General features: G+C 51.9%; 6 protein-coding genes across 6 annotated transcripts; 3 read left to right on the forward strand and 3 right to left on the reverse strand.

The window, feature by feature from the left end:
- Positions 1-222: 222 nt before the first annotated feature.
- TNA1_0 (High-affinity nicotinic acid transporter) lies at positions 223-2,024 on the reverse strand (the record flags this gene model as incomplete). The annotated part of the gene is made up of 3 exons (XM_066130263.1): positions 223-1,514; positions 1,648-1,775; positions 1,879-2,024. The coding sequence occupies 3 exons, from the start codon at positions 2,022-2,024 to the stop codon at positions 223-225; spliced, it is 1,566 nt and encodes a 521-aa protein (XP_065986479.1).
- Positions 2,025-4,554: 2,530 nt separating this feature from the next.
- On the forward strand, positions 4,555-5,030 carry G6M90_00g039950 (uncharacterized protein; the record flags this gene model as incomplete). The annotated part of the gene is made up of 3 exons (XM_014691859.1): positions 4,555-4,612; positions 4,680-4,877; positions 4,954-5,030. The coding sequence occupies 3 exons, from the start codon at positions 4,555-4,557 to the stop codon at positions 5,028-5,030; spliced, it is 333 nt and encodes a 110-aa protein (XP_014547345.1).
- Positions 5,031-5,843: 813 nt separating this feature from the next.
- Positions 5,844-6,849, reverse strand: yip1 (Protein transport protein yip1; the record flags this gene model as incomplete). Its single annotated transcript, XM_014691860.1, has 2 exons — positions 5,844-6,437; positions 6,493-6,849. 2 exons carry the CDS (start codon positions 6,847-6,849, stop codon positions 5,844-5,846), a joined length of 951 nt encoding a protein of 316 aa, XP_014547346.1.
- A 1,834-nt stretch (positions 6,850-8,683) lies between these two features.
- Positions 8,684-9,160, forward strand: G6M90_00g039970 (uncharacterized protein; the record flags this gene model as incomplete). The annotated part of the gene is made up of 1 exon (XM_014691861.1): positions 8,684-9,160. The coding sequence occupies one exon, from the start codon at positions 8,684-8,686 to the stop codon at positions 9,158-9,160; it is 477 nt and encodes a 158-aa protein (XP_014547347.1).
- Positions 9,161-9,432: 272 nt separating this feature from the next.
- On the reverse strand, positions 9,433-9,900 carry G6M90_00g039980 (uncharacterized protein; the record flags this gene model as incomplete). The annotated part of the gene is made up of 2 exons (XM_014691862.1): positions 9,433-9,684; positions 9,772-9,900. 2 exons carry the CDS (start codon positions 9,898-9,900, stop codon positions 9,433-9,435), a joined length of 381 nt encoding a protein of 126 aa, XP_014547348.1.
- A 914-nt stretch (positions 9,901-10,814) lies between these two features.
- On the forward strand, positions 10,815-13,096 carry TENT4B (Terminal nucleotidyltransferase 4B; the record flags this gene model as incomplete). Its single annotated transcript, XM_014691863.1, has 3 exons — positions 10,815-11,926; positions 11,990-12,707; positions 12,809-13,096. The coding sequence occupies 3 exons, from the start codon at positions 10,815-10,817 to the stop codon at positions 13,094-13,096; spliced, it is 2,118 nt and encodes a 705-aa protein (XP_014547349.1).
- Between the last annotated feature and the right edge of the window lie 595 nt (positions 13,097-13,691).

Below are 13,691 nucleotides of genomic sequence, written 5' to 3' on the forward strand. Positions count from 1 at the left end.
GTCGACCCCACTCGCGCGGATAACCCGAATGCCGATGCCGTGATCTGGAAGGTGCAACCCCGAGGTAGCATGACATATGCATGGATGTTTTTTTTTCTTTGGCAAGAGTGTTGTCTTTGTACTCGTTGAATTGAGAGGCGAGCTAATGCCATTTCTAAATACGAAAAAATACATATCAAGTACACCACCAGTATCGATCCTTGATACGCATTCAGTCCCGTTTCAAGGCTTCCACCGGAAGGCTGGATGTTTCCAGTCCAAATCCTCGATTTCCTCTTGTGACAGACCTCTGAGTTCCTCATCAGCATCGCGCGTCGCGCGTTTCTTGTTATCGGACTTCATCCACAAGTGTGTCAGCAACGCGACAATAAAAATCGTGCCCGCGGCAGCCAGATTCAGCCCGTTGCCGATGTGATAATTCGGGGCGTCCCACGGTAGGAAGGCCCAGCTGCTAAGCAGCCCTCCAATATTTCCAAACATCACGTTAGCTCCGATGGCTGAGCTTCGGGCCGTGTCGCTGACAACATTCGCAGACACCTGGGCACTGCACATGGCTCCATTGGTAAAGGTTGACATGGCGATGATAAACGTTGCTGCGTACCGGACAGACGACGCCGTGGATCCGAGGAACATGCAATACCCGACCATGACCAATGGGGCCGATAGCGTGATGAAGATTTGTCTCCGGTCCATTCGCCAGCTTAACAGGGGGAAGGGAATCATGAACACGGCCCCTACGAGGTACGGCGGCGCGGTTAGTAACTGCTGCTGAATGGTACTCTTTGATCCGTAAATCGTCCTGACGATAGTCGGGAGAAAGAAGGCGAAGCTTTGTACGGTGATGTTGTTGAGAAGAAAGATGAATGATGTGCTCAGGGTGACGGGGCTGAGGATTCCGCGAACGAGCTTCTTCGTGGCAATTTTATCCAACACGGCCGTCTGGCCAACCCGCTCCGACTTGACACGAGCCGTAGCCATTTCTTTCTCTTCCGGTGTAAGCCAGCGTGCCGTCTCCGGTCGGTCCGTGAGGGTGAAGAGCGCAACGAGGCCCAGACCAATGGTGATGATGCCCTCAATAGCAAATATCATGCGCCACCTGTGCAAGTTGGCAAAGCTGTCCAGATTCAGGATCGCCGAGGCAAGAAGCCCGCCAAACGCGCCGGCAAGGGGGGCCATGATGATATAAAGCGCCAAGCGGAATGCAAGCTCTGACCTGCGATACCACCTTGACAGATAGTATGCGCAGCCTGGCAGCATGCCGGCTTCAAAGACACCCAGGAGGAACCGCACGCCTGCCATTTGGGCGAAGTTGTGGACGTATGCCGTGGCAACTGAAGCTATACCGAACAGCACAGTAGCAAGCGGAAGAAACCACCCCGGCCCCATGTATTTGCAGAGAAGATTGGCGGGGATTTCAAAAAGAATATACGATATGTAGAAAATTGATATGATTTCGTTGTAGTTGTAACCGGTAAATCCGAGTTCGGCCTCTAGCCCTGCAATTTTTGCGTTGCCTATACAACAAAATCAGCTTCTTTTGCCCAGGTATCAAGCCTAAATTCTTATTCAATTTTTGATGTAGTAGGGCCCTTGACCCCAGCATCATAGCTGTTACTCTGTCACTGGTGTCTTTTTGCAAACACATACCCATGTTTGTTCGATCAATGAAGCAAAAGAGGTACAGGACGGCCACGGTCGGAATAATATATAAATCAATCTTTAGCCGAAGCTTCCTTTCAGCAACCGGGTCGAACAGAATCATTGATTCTCCATATCTGCTTTATACGTCAGAACCATCCACCACGGAGGCCGTTCCCAGCGAAAAGCTTCTGTGCGGCCGTTGCGTAACTGCCTCTGTCAATGCGGCGGAAAACTTACTCATTTGTTGCAACCTCGCCACGCTCCGCGGCCTTTTCAGACGTCGCAGAACTGAGGCCTTGGTCTCTATCCGCGCCCTGGCTGTCATACCCGGACATGGTTGTCTCTATATGCCCGGCGTGGTCGTTGGGCTTTTCGGTGGCCATTGTCCTAGCGGGTGGACTAAGACGTTGAGGAAACAACAAGCTCGTTCAACAGCAGGTACTATACCCACACAGAGGAATGCGTCTATGGACAAGTGTTGTTCAGGTGCAAAGCAAATTCCATCTGTGGGATGAGTGTTCAGGCGAGATGGCCGGAGACGGGGGCGACTGTCGAAATATGAATGGATGAGTTCAGATCATCAACCGCCAAGTTCTACACATTTCAAATGTTTCGGGAACCTTGTCCGCCAAGTAACCTTCAAAAAGAAGAGACACGGCAACGGTTACGGCCCAGATAAAGCCTCATATTGTCAGTTAGGCTCGGGGTTCGGGTGGAGTTCCGACAAGCCAGAGCTGTAGAACAAGGTTTTGCGATTTGCTGTTGCAGGGAGAGCTTTGATCTGGCCAGAAGAGTAAAGTCCAGACGGTTATTCGCCATCAGGCTCTTGCTGACTCTGGAGGCACACCATCGATAACAAGTTGGTAGTACTCCGTATAGTTCCCTGTGAACCAGGATCGTCTGCTCCACCAAATTAAGTGTTCGGAACTAGACAAGGGTGGTTTTACGCGGGGAAAAGACTGTATGTAGTACAATGTGTGTCGATCAAGTCCATCGGAAAGATGTATCTGCTTCCGAAAGCAATGGCCCTCAAATGAGGAAGCGAGGGTGATCCTGCGGCCTTGGCGTCGGACGCGGCAGGATGACTAGCGGTCTTCCTTCTTCTGCGCCATCCCGCCGGCTGAGATGATGTTTTTGAGACATGAGCTGGTCTGTTTTAACCTCTAGGGTTGATCACCAAGACACTTTATGGACACGGATGACGGGTCAACGTCGTCCTTCAGAGACAGGCCCGAAGACGCCAATCCGTCCCGCCTCTATCCCGTCTGGCGTTACGTTCCGCGACAAAGGACTTGTAGAAGTAGTTAATGAATGGAGGCACAACACAGTCCAGCCCCAAGTGGGCCGGTCGATCGACATCGTCGTTGTCGTCGTCGTCGTCGTCGTGACTCGTCATCATCGGCGGTGTAAACAAGAGCAGCTGTAAAGCACTGCGGAATGGCTACCGATGTCTCCAGTTCCAGTGGATGAGCGCCGTCGAGATTCGATAGGTTTCTTGGGTCTCTTCTGTTTGCGGTAGCTTGGCTCCGTGCTCAGCACCCCTGTGGCACTACTAATTGAGCCTTCATGGCTGGCCAAGCCTGATGCATATGTACCTAGGTATGTACGGAGTACTATGCGCGCAGACTACTCCGTGCCACGCCAGATCGGAACCAATCGGTAATTTTAGTCGGCACCTGGTTTCCCCGCGTTTTCGCCCGCACTGATAGGCTGTCTGGGGACAGCAAGGTGTGTTGGCATGTGGCATCCTGCTCCTTTACGTTGCAGCCAGGCATACATACTAATCCGGGTAAATATGTCCCTTGTAATTTGTCACATACCCCAACCATAGCGGGTGTCCTATGGTCATGGATCGTTTCCCTTGGCCCAAATGATTTGTAGCCTGAGTTGACTAGGCGCTTGGTATTGGTCCCCCGAGCTGAAGCGTAAGATGAGCCAAGTTGTAGATGAACTTTGAGCGTCCTGCTCTAGCATTATCACGTCCCATCCTCTCTGACAAAAGTCATGAAGAATCCTATTGTCCTCTTTAGTTTCGCCGGCACAGCTCTAGCGGTCGCCATTGGGTGTGTGCAACTTGAATTCATCTCACCCCAGTTGTCGCGCGTTTGCTCTCTTTCTGCCCTTAGCCTTGGATAGAGTAGACAACTCTTCAGCCCAAAGGGTCTGGTGTTTTCTCGGTCAGGCAAGAACCAAGCATAAAACTTGCTCTGATTGGCTGACTGGCATGGCTTCTGCTCAAAACTCGTGCTGATGCCGCCTCGCTATGAAAGACTCTCAAATGCGTATATATACGATTAGATGGCAGACGATATGGCCTAGGCAGCTCGTAACTGCAGGAAACTGCAAGTGAGATGTGCCCGAATTCGAATGTTCAAGCGTGAGAGATCCTACCGAGTCAACAGGGCGGTATCCTAGCTGCAGGGCACGCCCAATGCGAATTCAACCGTCCAGCCACTGTCGTCGCTCGCGTTTCCTATAGACCATTTGTGGACTTCCTTGCCTTGCAAACCCGGCTTTATGAGGGCGAATGTAATGCTGAGATGCATCTGCGCCGTGTCACGCCAGAGGCAGGAACGAGCCTCAATTGATCCACTTCAGTCCAAGGTAACGTGGCGGCATTGCCGGTTGCTCACCAGATGCTTGTAAATATATCCGCTCTGATTGGCCGGCTTACCCAATCTACTGGTAAGCAACCAATCACTTCCCATCTATTATGATGACCGTCCCGTCAGGTTGGGTCGTACCACTCACTGACATCACTGCTCTACTGAATCTATAAAGAGATCGTCCCTTGGCTTCATTCTTGGAACTGCACAACTTTCATACCAAAACAATTTCAACCACGTCAAGCTGTGAAAACCACGCATTATCCCTAACCAACCTCGATTTTTTTTGCCTTTACCCTGAACCAACATGACTGTCGCCAAGGCTTCCACCTGCTGCGCCAAGGACGGTGCCGTCTGCGCCTGTGGTATGTCGTCGAGTACCTCGTGAATATGCTTCATCAGTGCAATGGGAACTGACGTGATGCAATCCAGCCCAGAAAGCCACCTGCTCTTGCGGCAAGCAGTCAGCCCTTCACTGCACCTGCGACAAGGCCTCATTAGAGAACAAGGTCGAGGGGCCTCGATGCTCATGCCGAGCCAGACCTGCCGGCGATTGCACTTGCGACCGCGCATCTACCGAGAACGCTGCTATTTCTGGTGCAACATGTGCCTGTGGCTCAAGACCGGCTGGTATGCCTCTCTCCCAATTCATAAAGAAATGGAAAAACATAATCCCTGGGTTGAATCTATGCTGACGCCGTTCTAGATGGATGTACTTGCGAAAAGGCACGCGACGGTGGCTTCAACCCAGCGCTTGAAATTGACTTCACCACACGAAAGTAAACGTTTGCATGGCCACCACCATCGTTGATGATAATCCATTGTACTTTTACTTTTCTATTATGCATTCGCCAAGGATAAACTAGCGGCTGGTCAGATGGCGTTCCGGACTGAGGCACGGGGTGGAGGAGGACGAATTGAAGACAGACTTTGCATCTGGTATAGGGAGTTGTCCATTACTCGTTTAAGAGAACTGTCGTATACGACATTATTGATAGAATAACACGATAATAAGATGCTACTCTTGCGCACTTTGTGACATTCCAGGTTGGATACATGCTGTCTTGCCATTATGTGGTTCAATCAAGGCCCCTCAGCAGTAGATACACAGTATACGGCAACAAATATCATAGCATATGCTGAATACTGCAATATTCGTAGCTACATCACGAGACAAGCAAACACCCTGCTGTGACCAAGACCCTTTATTGTGCTACATGATTAAAACCTAATACTTGGCTCCCTATTCGGCTTTCGGTCATAATACACGCAACTATGTAATGCCTTGGGCAAGACAATGCTTGTATGCTTTGTGAAATTATCTTGTCCTTGCCTACTATGTTTATATGTATACCAGACCTTGAACTATCAGCTCCCTATCCTTCTGACACTGTCGTTATCATAATCAGGGCCGCACCAGGCAATATAGTACAACCCCCCCCCATTGCATTGATAAATGCTTGCTAATTCCAGCCATCAAAATGTGATTCTGGCCCTAGCCGACGTTCCCAACCCCGGCCCTTTATTTTGGTTCGCCACACCCAATATGACTCCGTCCGTATCATGCAAAATGTGCCTACCACGTGTTTCCCCCTTTCAAGCGTTTATTTTAGCAGCTGCATTGGCCAACGACCCACTGCCTCTGCTGCTGAAGATTCCCATAATGCCGAAACCGACGTAGAACAGGGCCAGGGGGTACGCAACCAGACCCCTCATGCCCTTCATTCTTCCAACAGCACAGAACATACCGCTGGCGCTGTACGTACACCACATGATGGCGGCAGTGCTCAAAACAATGCCGAGGGGCGTGTCCATCGGCATGACGATTCCGAAAAGGCTGGTGACGACGAGCGGGAGAAGACAGTACCCCAGAACCGACGCTGACCTGGGAAAGGTGAGAGTTGCAGAGAAATGGCCGCCCTGCTGGTGTTGAGGGGGCGACGACGGGTCATTGTACTGAGGGTGATATGACTCGGATGACGGCGGCTCGGTCGGTGACATGAGCGACAAGATCATGTGTAGCGACGTTGACCCGAGCAGCGCGAGGCCGTAGATGTACCCAAAGTGCACCTTGCCAGAGAGCAGCAGAATGGTGCCGAACAAGAGGAAAAACAGGATCGGCCCGGCAAGATCAGAATCGTCCATGATGTGCTGATCAATGTGTCTAAAGGGGTTCAAGACTGCTAGCGTCTGGAAACACTTGTCAGCAGCAGCTCTGGAAGCCGCCCGGCCGGCCGCGACATACCTTCATCTGTATATGCCCAAAGTTCACCCCCAGCTCCTCCAGCAACGGGGGCTCGCCGTCGTATCCCTCTGTCGAGAAGGCGGCCAGCCATCCCGTCCGCAGGCCGCCGTGCTCGCCCATTCGGCCTGATACGCCTGGGCCGCCGAAGCCCGCCGACGAGAAGCCAGCTTGTGCGCCGGACTCGAAGCTCCCGGATGCGCCGGCGCCGTAGCCATATGATGCCTGTTGAGGGGTTGCAGCACCCGACACGGCGGGCGAGTATGACGATGGGTAGAACTGAAGGTTTTGGGCGCCACCGCCTGCTCCTGGCGCGCCGTATTGCGGGTTATTCGGCTGCCCGCCGTAATAGTTGGACATGGTGGAGGTCGACAGTAGGGCGATGTCGTGGGAGATGTATGGAACCGGGCGGCGATGGAAGGGCAACTCGACGAAGGAGTTTTGTCGTCGTATTAGATGCTTGGTGTTGCTGCGATCGGGCAAGCTGGCCAGTGCTGCTGGCCAGTAGCTTGTCAGGACAGCTTGTGCCCTGCGTTTCGCCTAGCGTGCACATGTGGCTTGGATGTTTCCCGAGCCTCAGGCCAGGGTTCAGGGGTGATGGGTGCCTTGGATTTAAGGTGGAAAATAAAACCGAGCGGATCAGTATGATCACTCAGCGTTGGCGTTGTGGCCCAGAACACCAATTGAGTGATAGTCGTGATAGTAGGGACTCGGGAGTGCGTGTACTGGCAATTTCTGGTGATTGCACCAGTCATGTGTGAAGCTGTTTGAGGCGGCGTCATTGGAACATGATCATCATTACGCGGTATCTTGGGTTCCCATACTCCGTACATGGGCCGAATTCATTGTAACGAACATTTACCGCCTCAATGCACAGCAACTTGCGGAGTATTATTTTGGGGAACTAAACACGCAGCAGTCATACGTTTACAAGTCACGCCGCAGAGGCAGTGAGCCCTCAACCGTGGCGTGACTGTTGCATAACAGCAGCAAAACTGAATCATTGACAGAATGAGTGAGCGTCACGAGAGAGCCTTGACCCAATCCTGATGAGAGCGCTGAATTTGGGAAAGCACTGTCCCAGCCTTCACACGAAACGGATTGCTGCCCACTCAGCTGAGCATAGCTGAACAGCTAAGCGTACGTGGAGGAGGTAGGATAAGCTTGACGTCGCCAAGAGGCTGGTTCTGCGCGCAGCGACGAAGCCGGTTGCTCCAAAAATACAATTGACGACGACAGATTTCAGCCAAGTCCGATTTATTAGTTAGTTGCATGGCACAACCCGACTCTCAACCCAATCATGGCTGTCGGATGCATCTTTGACGGGTTGCGAGAGAGGCTGGGGATGGCTAAGTCTGCTGATGACGTACCGATCGATCTGCACCTGTTTACTCATTGAAGTGCCGGATAAGCGACAGTGTGTGCAGGCATTACGAAAGTGAGAAAGAAAGGCCAACCTCGGATATTCTAGCACAGCCATTGTGATGCGCGCTCCAAGGTTCAGTCAATAACAAGCAACTCCAAGGACTTTCAGGGAATACACCAGCCGAAACCTGTTTTTTTTTTTAGGAAATCAGACAGACCAGAAAGGTCCAGATTGGCATTCCTTGACTCATTGACGACAAGAAGGGAAAACTTTGTCCGCACTCACTGGAGTCACTCGCTACTGCCAGGGCCTGGCTTCTAGCGCCTTCGCCAACTCTAGCGGTTTAGCGGCCTCCCGGCGCAGAGACAGCCGCAAATTGTGGCGGTGCGCCACTCATTGTGGCTACCAGTTGGCCTTTTCTGCACAGCGCAACGGGCGATTACGCAACACCACCGGTACCCACCAAGGCTTGATACCACAGCCTCCGGTGGCAACACCAACGTCCAATTGCCCATTGCCCGTCTAAGAATAGCGACACGAAAATATCTGTAATGGTGGGGTGACGCGTGCTTGCTGCCGTGATAAGCCGCAACTTTGCACATCTGCTCGCCAACCTCTTGGGCTGGCCGCTATGCCCGGTATGGGCTATAAGTAAAAGGCCTCGCACTGCTCGAGCTGGATTGGCATCTCTCTCCTAGCTATACACATCTATCTCAAGCAAAAGCACCAGACTCGTTCGTCGTTTTGCCTGGTCTTTGCACTTATACGCGCAACCAGAGCATCAGACAACTTCCGAGGCCTTGCAAGACCTTACTTTAAACCCTCAACATGCGAACCACCGCTACCTTGTCTGCCATTCTGGCAGCTTCTGCGTTCACTCAGGCCATGTCTATTGCCACTGAGCCTCTGATCACCACTGAGCTTCCGATCGTCACCTCTGAGTCTCAGTTCACCGCTACTGTTGTCTCGCCGCCTCTGTTTACTGAAACCGTTCCCGAGGACAACGGGACCGCAGTGACCATCTCTGGCACGTCCGTTCCTTTTCCAATTCTTTCAACCGCTTCGGGATCACCAGTTCCTTCGGGCAACTCGAGCGGCATCCTGCCTACTGGCACTGGCGGCACTGGCGGCACTGGCGGCGCTGGCGGCACCGGAGGCACCGGAGGCACTGGAGGCACCGGACGTCCTCCTGTCCCGACTTCTTCCCATACCACCGGGCCTACCGCCGGCGCTGCGTTGACCACCACGCAAAACTCATGGTTGGCCATGGGCATTGCCGTCGTCATGGCTTCATTGATTCTATAAGAACCAATCGGGGGTTTCTTGTTTTTGCGACTTGGGCGGCGTTTTGTGTGACATTGGGCTAGACGGTAACTTATGTAGACTCTATTTTCGTAATATCGCAGTGACAAGCTGCACTGGGACTTGATGGGAAATTACAGACTTTCACAGTCTACCCTGAATCTTTATAATAATACAAATCCTACCTTGGACATTCTCAAGTAGCCATCAAAGAATCGCTCAATACCAAAGTGACATGAATCCAACGTACCATGCGCGGCGTGGTGCGAAACCACCTAGGTGTTGGATCGCATGACTGCTGACAGGGCAGCCTTGGAGCTGGCGTGGAATCGGTCAAAGTCTCGGACGAGGTCGGGGAAGTCCTTGATAATCTCCAAGCAATGCCTCCGCAGCTCCATGATTTGGGCATGTCGTTCCTCGGCGCCGGGTTCTGGCTTGGCACCGCCTCCTCCACTCTTTACCCATAACGCTGTCATTTTGTTCAGGGTTTCCATCAACTCGTCATAATCGCACTTCCTCAGCGTCTCCTAGAGATATCGTCAATGCCATCACTTTCTAGCAGTCCCTAGGCTGTTATGGACAGCTGGTGATGCAAGGGGATTCCAAAGTACTACCTTGGCTTTGTGTCCGTAGCGGACGGTAAAGAACATGGAGTCATCCGCGTATCCTGGTACCGATAACATGGCCTCCGACACCTCGGCGGCCCTTTTCATCCCGCTGTCTGGTTCTGATGTGTGACCCATTGTTTCGTATGTTCCCCAGACTCTGGTGGGTTGTCTGTGAGGATTCCGGAGCAGAAACGATGATCAAATGGGACTTGGGGGACCTTGCGCCGTTGGAAGGCCAGGTTAATTCTTGGTTTAGTATAAAACGAAAAAAAAAAAGTTAACGTTTTTGGGGTTTCGATGAGCAATAATGTAGTCTCTGCTGACGTCGAGAACTCGCGATATTCGACTTGAAAAGAACCGCGAGTCACATTGGAAGTGGTGGCGCTGGCGGGACCTCTGAAATTCTGAATGGCCACTGAGCAGCTACTAACTAACAACTGAGTCTATGTGACCTCCATGTCAGCTGAGCGGCGCTGAGATGCCATGACGAGGCACTGTTGTGGCTCAGCCCAGTTGCAGGGCGTCAAGCTCCAACGTTATCTTTTCCCTGGCAGGCGGGGGATGTGACATTTGAAGCCATTAGTGGTGCCTCCGGGGATCAACTGATCTGGGAATACCAGACATGTCTAGAGACGGACATATGTAACAACATAAGTTATTGACAGGATAGATGCGGCTCAGGCCTATCCGAGCCTGGGGGTATTTGTTCATGCTGGATCACGGTCACAATGGGGAACCTCGAGTAGTTTTGCTCAGCACGCATGCCATTTGCCGCCTCGCTGATGCTGAGACCCGCATCGACATATGTTATCTGGTGCGATTGGGCGGTTGTCTTAGTCATTGGGCAGGCACAGGCGCGCCAAAACGCCCCACTAAAGTTACCGTTTTATCGCGCCGCACATTTTCCATCAAATCTTCCGACGCGCACCAGATTGATTCAGGCCTTCAATCAACTTGACCTTGCTAACTCACCCTTTTTCAGCGGTCAGCCTCAGCTGCACTCATCTTGCAGCGCATATCCTGCACCACTGGCTGAAAAATAAGGCAGCATGAGAAATAAGAAAGCGAGGCGCAACGACGATAGGGACCGTCCTCGAGACGGAATCCGTCGCCCGTCGCCTCCAAGATTCGCGCCGTCTTCAAGTTCTTACGACAGGCCGCCTCCACGTTCCGATACATGGAGGCCGGGGACCCGCGGGGGGGATGATCGTAATGGACAATATAATCACCGAAGCAATGACTATCGTTCGTCGGATTCTTACCGGCCACCCGTGCCACAAGGAGACTTTACTTTCAGGTTCAACAAACCTGCGGGTATACCGGATCTTCCGCCCAACGGTCACCAATATAATAATAAAGGCCCACGACGAGATCGACGCGGCCCTCCGAGAAAACCCGGTAGACGCTGGCAACCGCCTCACCCCTCCGAGCGGGCTCTCATTTCCGGCGCAACCTTGAACCTCCCCGAAGAGCGTGTTGACGATGGAGAAGGCGGAGCCAAATTCCGCGACCTGGACGAGCTATCAGACGATGACGAATTGGAAATGGACATTTCCTCAGCATCGGATTCAGAAGGACCCTCCAGGAAACGCGCGCGCACGAATGACGCATCCGAAGAAGCGAACTCGGTCCCCAAGTGGTCCAACCCGGATCCCTATACGGCCATGCCTTGTCCAGATGACTCGACGCGCAAGAAGCGCGATGTAGTCAAACTAATTCGAAAAGCCAGGGTAGAGGGTGCCGCCAAGGCCAAGGTATCAACCGAAGCTGAAGACTTCCTATCATTCGATACTACCGAGGATGAAGAAGAGGAGGAGGATGACGATGACGACAGCGTGGCAGAAATACCGCCTCCACCCTCAGAGCCTCCGCCACCCTTACCCCCTCCCGCCCCAGCTTCGTTTAACCACAAGCACCCGGATGACAGAAACAGGCGCAATGGCCTTCCGGTCCCAGATCACTCAGGCCCGCTTGGATCTCGGAAGCGAACTGCAGATGATGAAATCAAGCCCCCAGACTACCCAGACTATGGACAGCTCAAGAAAGCCAGTACGAAGCCTTCAAAAGGTAGCGTCACACCAACGTGGCTCCCAAAGAAGAACGAGGATCCCTGTCCGTGGCAAACGATAGACCATTCCGCTACACGTAACATGGCGTTTCGGTACGTGAGGCAATTTCGAGCCTACCCGTGGGTTGACCAATGGAGCTGACCATTCCAACGCAGGTTACACAAGGAAATCCTCGACTTCTACGATTATGTGCGGCCGCGAGCGTTTGAACAGAGAATTCGAGACAATCTTGTCGAAAATCTTTGCAAAGCTATGAGACGAGATGCACGAAACTTTGCCTCCGCACAAGTGCATGCTTTCGGCTCTTTCATGTCCGGCCTATATCTCCCCACGGCGGATATGGACCTTGTTGTCTGTTCAGCTAGCTACATGCGCGGCGGGCCGCCCACTTATCTCAGTGCCAAGAATTGGTTGTATAAGTTCCAAAAGTTTCTTGTCATGCAGAAGGTTGCAGACAGCGATTCTATCGAGGTCATTGCACATGCTCGAATACCACTGGTGAAGTTTGTAGACAGGCTCACGGGACTGAAGGTGGATGTCTCGTTTGAGAACTTGGGTGGCGTAACTGCTGTTGATACTTTCCTGTCCTGGAAGAAGCAATATCCTGCCATGCCTATACTCGTCACTGTGATCAAGCATTTTTTGTTAATGCGTGGTCTGAATGAGCCGGTCAATGGGGGAATAGGCGGGTTTTCAGTCATTTGCCTGGTTGTGAGCATGCTACAGATGATGCCTCATGTTCAGAGCAGGAGCCTGATTCCGGAACACCATCTGGGAGAAATGCTGCTTGAGTTTTTTGAGCTCTACGGTCGCCAGTTCCAATACGAGACGAATGCAATATCGCTCACGAAACCAGTTGGGTATATTCGAAAGGTGAGTACTATGTGCACTTCACCCCAGCTTTCAACAAAAAAACCATCATGGCTTGGTGGTTATGCTCGGAACTTTGCTCCGGTTGCTAATTTTCGCCTTAGTCGGATGTTGCGACCTTGAATTACAGGAATCGAGATCGGTTGTCCATTATTGATCCCAATAATTCTAGCAACGATATCTCCGGTGGATCATCGAATACGAACTCGATAGTGGCGCGTTTTGCGGACGCATACTCTACCTTGCGAGACCGAATGAAGGAGATTGCGCTTAATCCTGAAAAGGGTGGTGTTCTCGAGGCCATTTTAAAGGGAGACTATTCCTCCTTCCGCCGACAACGAGAATACATAAAACATGTACATGAACAGAATATCGGTCCTTGTTCTGACTAAAAAAAAGCCATTATCAGCATTATACCGATACACAAGATACTGGTTGAATCGGCGTTCAGGAACATCATGACTCACTTTGCGAGCATACTATACGTCCCCCGCAAGGGATGGGGCACATATATGGCGGAATAGCGAATAGAACCGGATCATGTATTATAACGATGCGGAGTAGCGCCGACTTGGCTCTGCTTGACTGGCTACCCGGTCTTGCGGATTATGACTCTGGACAACCCTTGTTCATGGGCTGAAATTTATTCGTGTTTGGCTGCTGCCCTTGTCATGGTTTACTAACGTGGATAGTGACATGTCTCTGGATTTTTACACCAACGAAACCGCCAATGGGCAGGCATGTGCTGACTTTGATTTTTGAATAGATGGACTCTCCTGTTTCCGCTCGAAAGCACACGTTTACGTGCTTTCCGCGGCTGCAGATGCCAAACCTGCAAGCCAAGGACACTTGACTTGCACCCGGTAGCATTCGCTGCCATTTTTCCTCACTGCAAGCCTTGCCTTTATGTAGGGTTGCGGGGAGGAATGTGAGCGAGTCGTCAGGAAGCGACGACTGCTACTGAAAATTAGTTACCATGTGAATGGC

Source organism: Metarhizium brunneum, chromosome 2, assembly GCF_013426205.1.
Source record: "Metarhizium brunneum chromosome 2, complete sequence".
NCBI lineage: Eukaryota > Fungi > Ascomycota > Sordariomycetes > Hypocreales > Clavicipitaceae > Metarhizium > Metarhizium brunneum.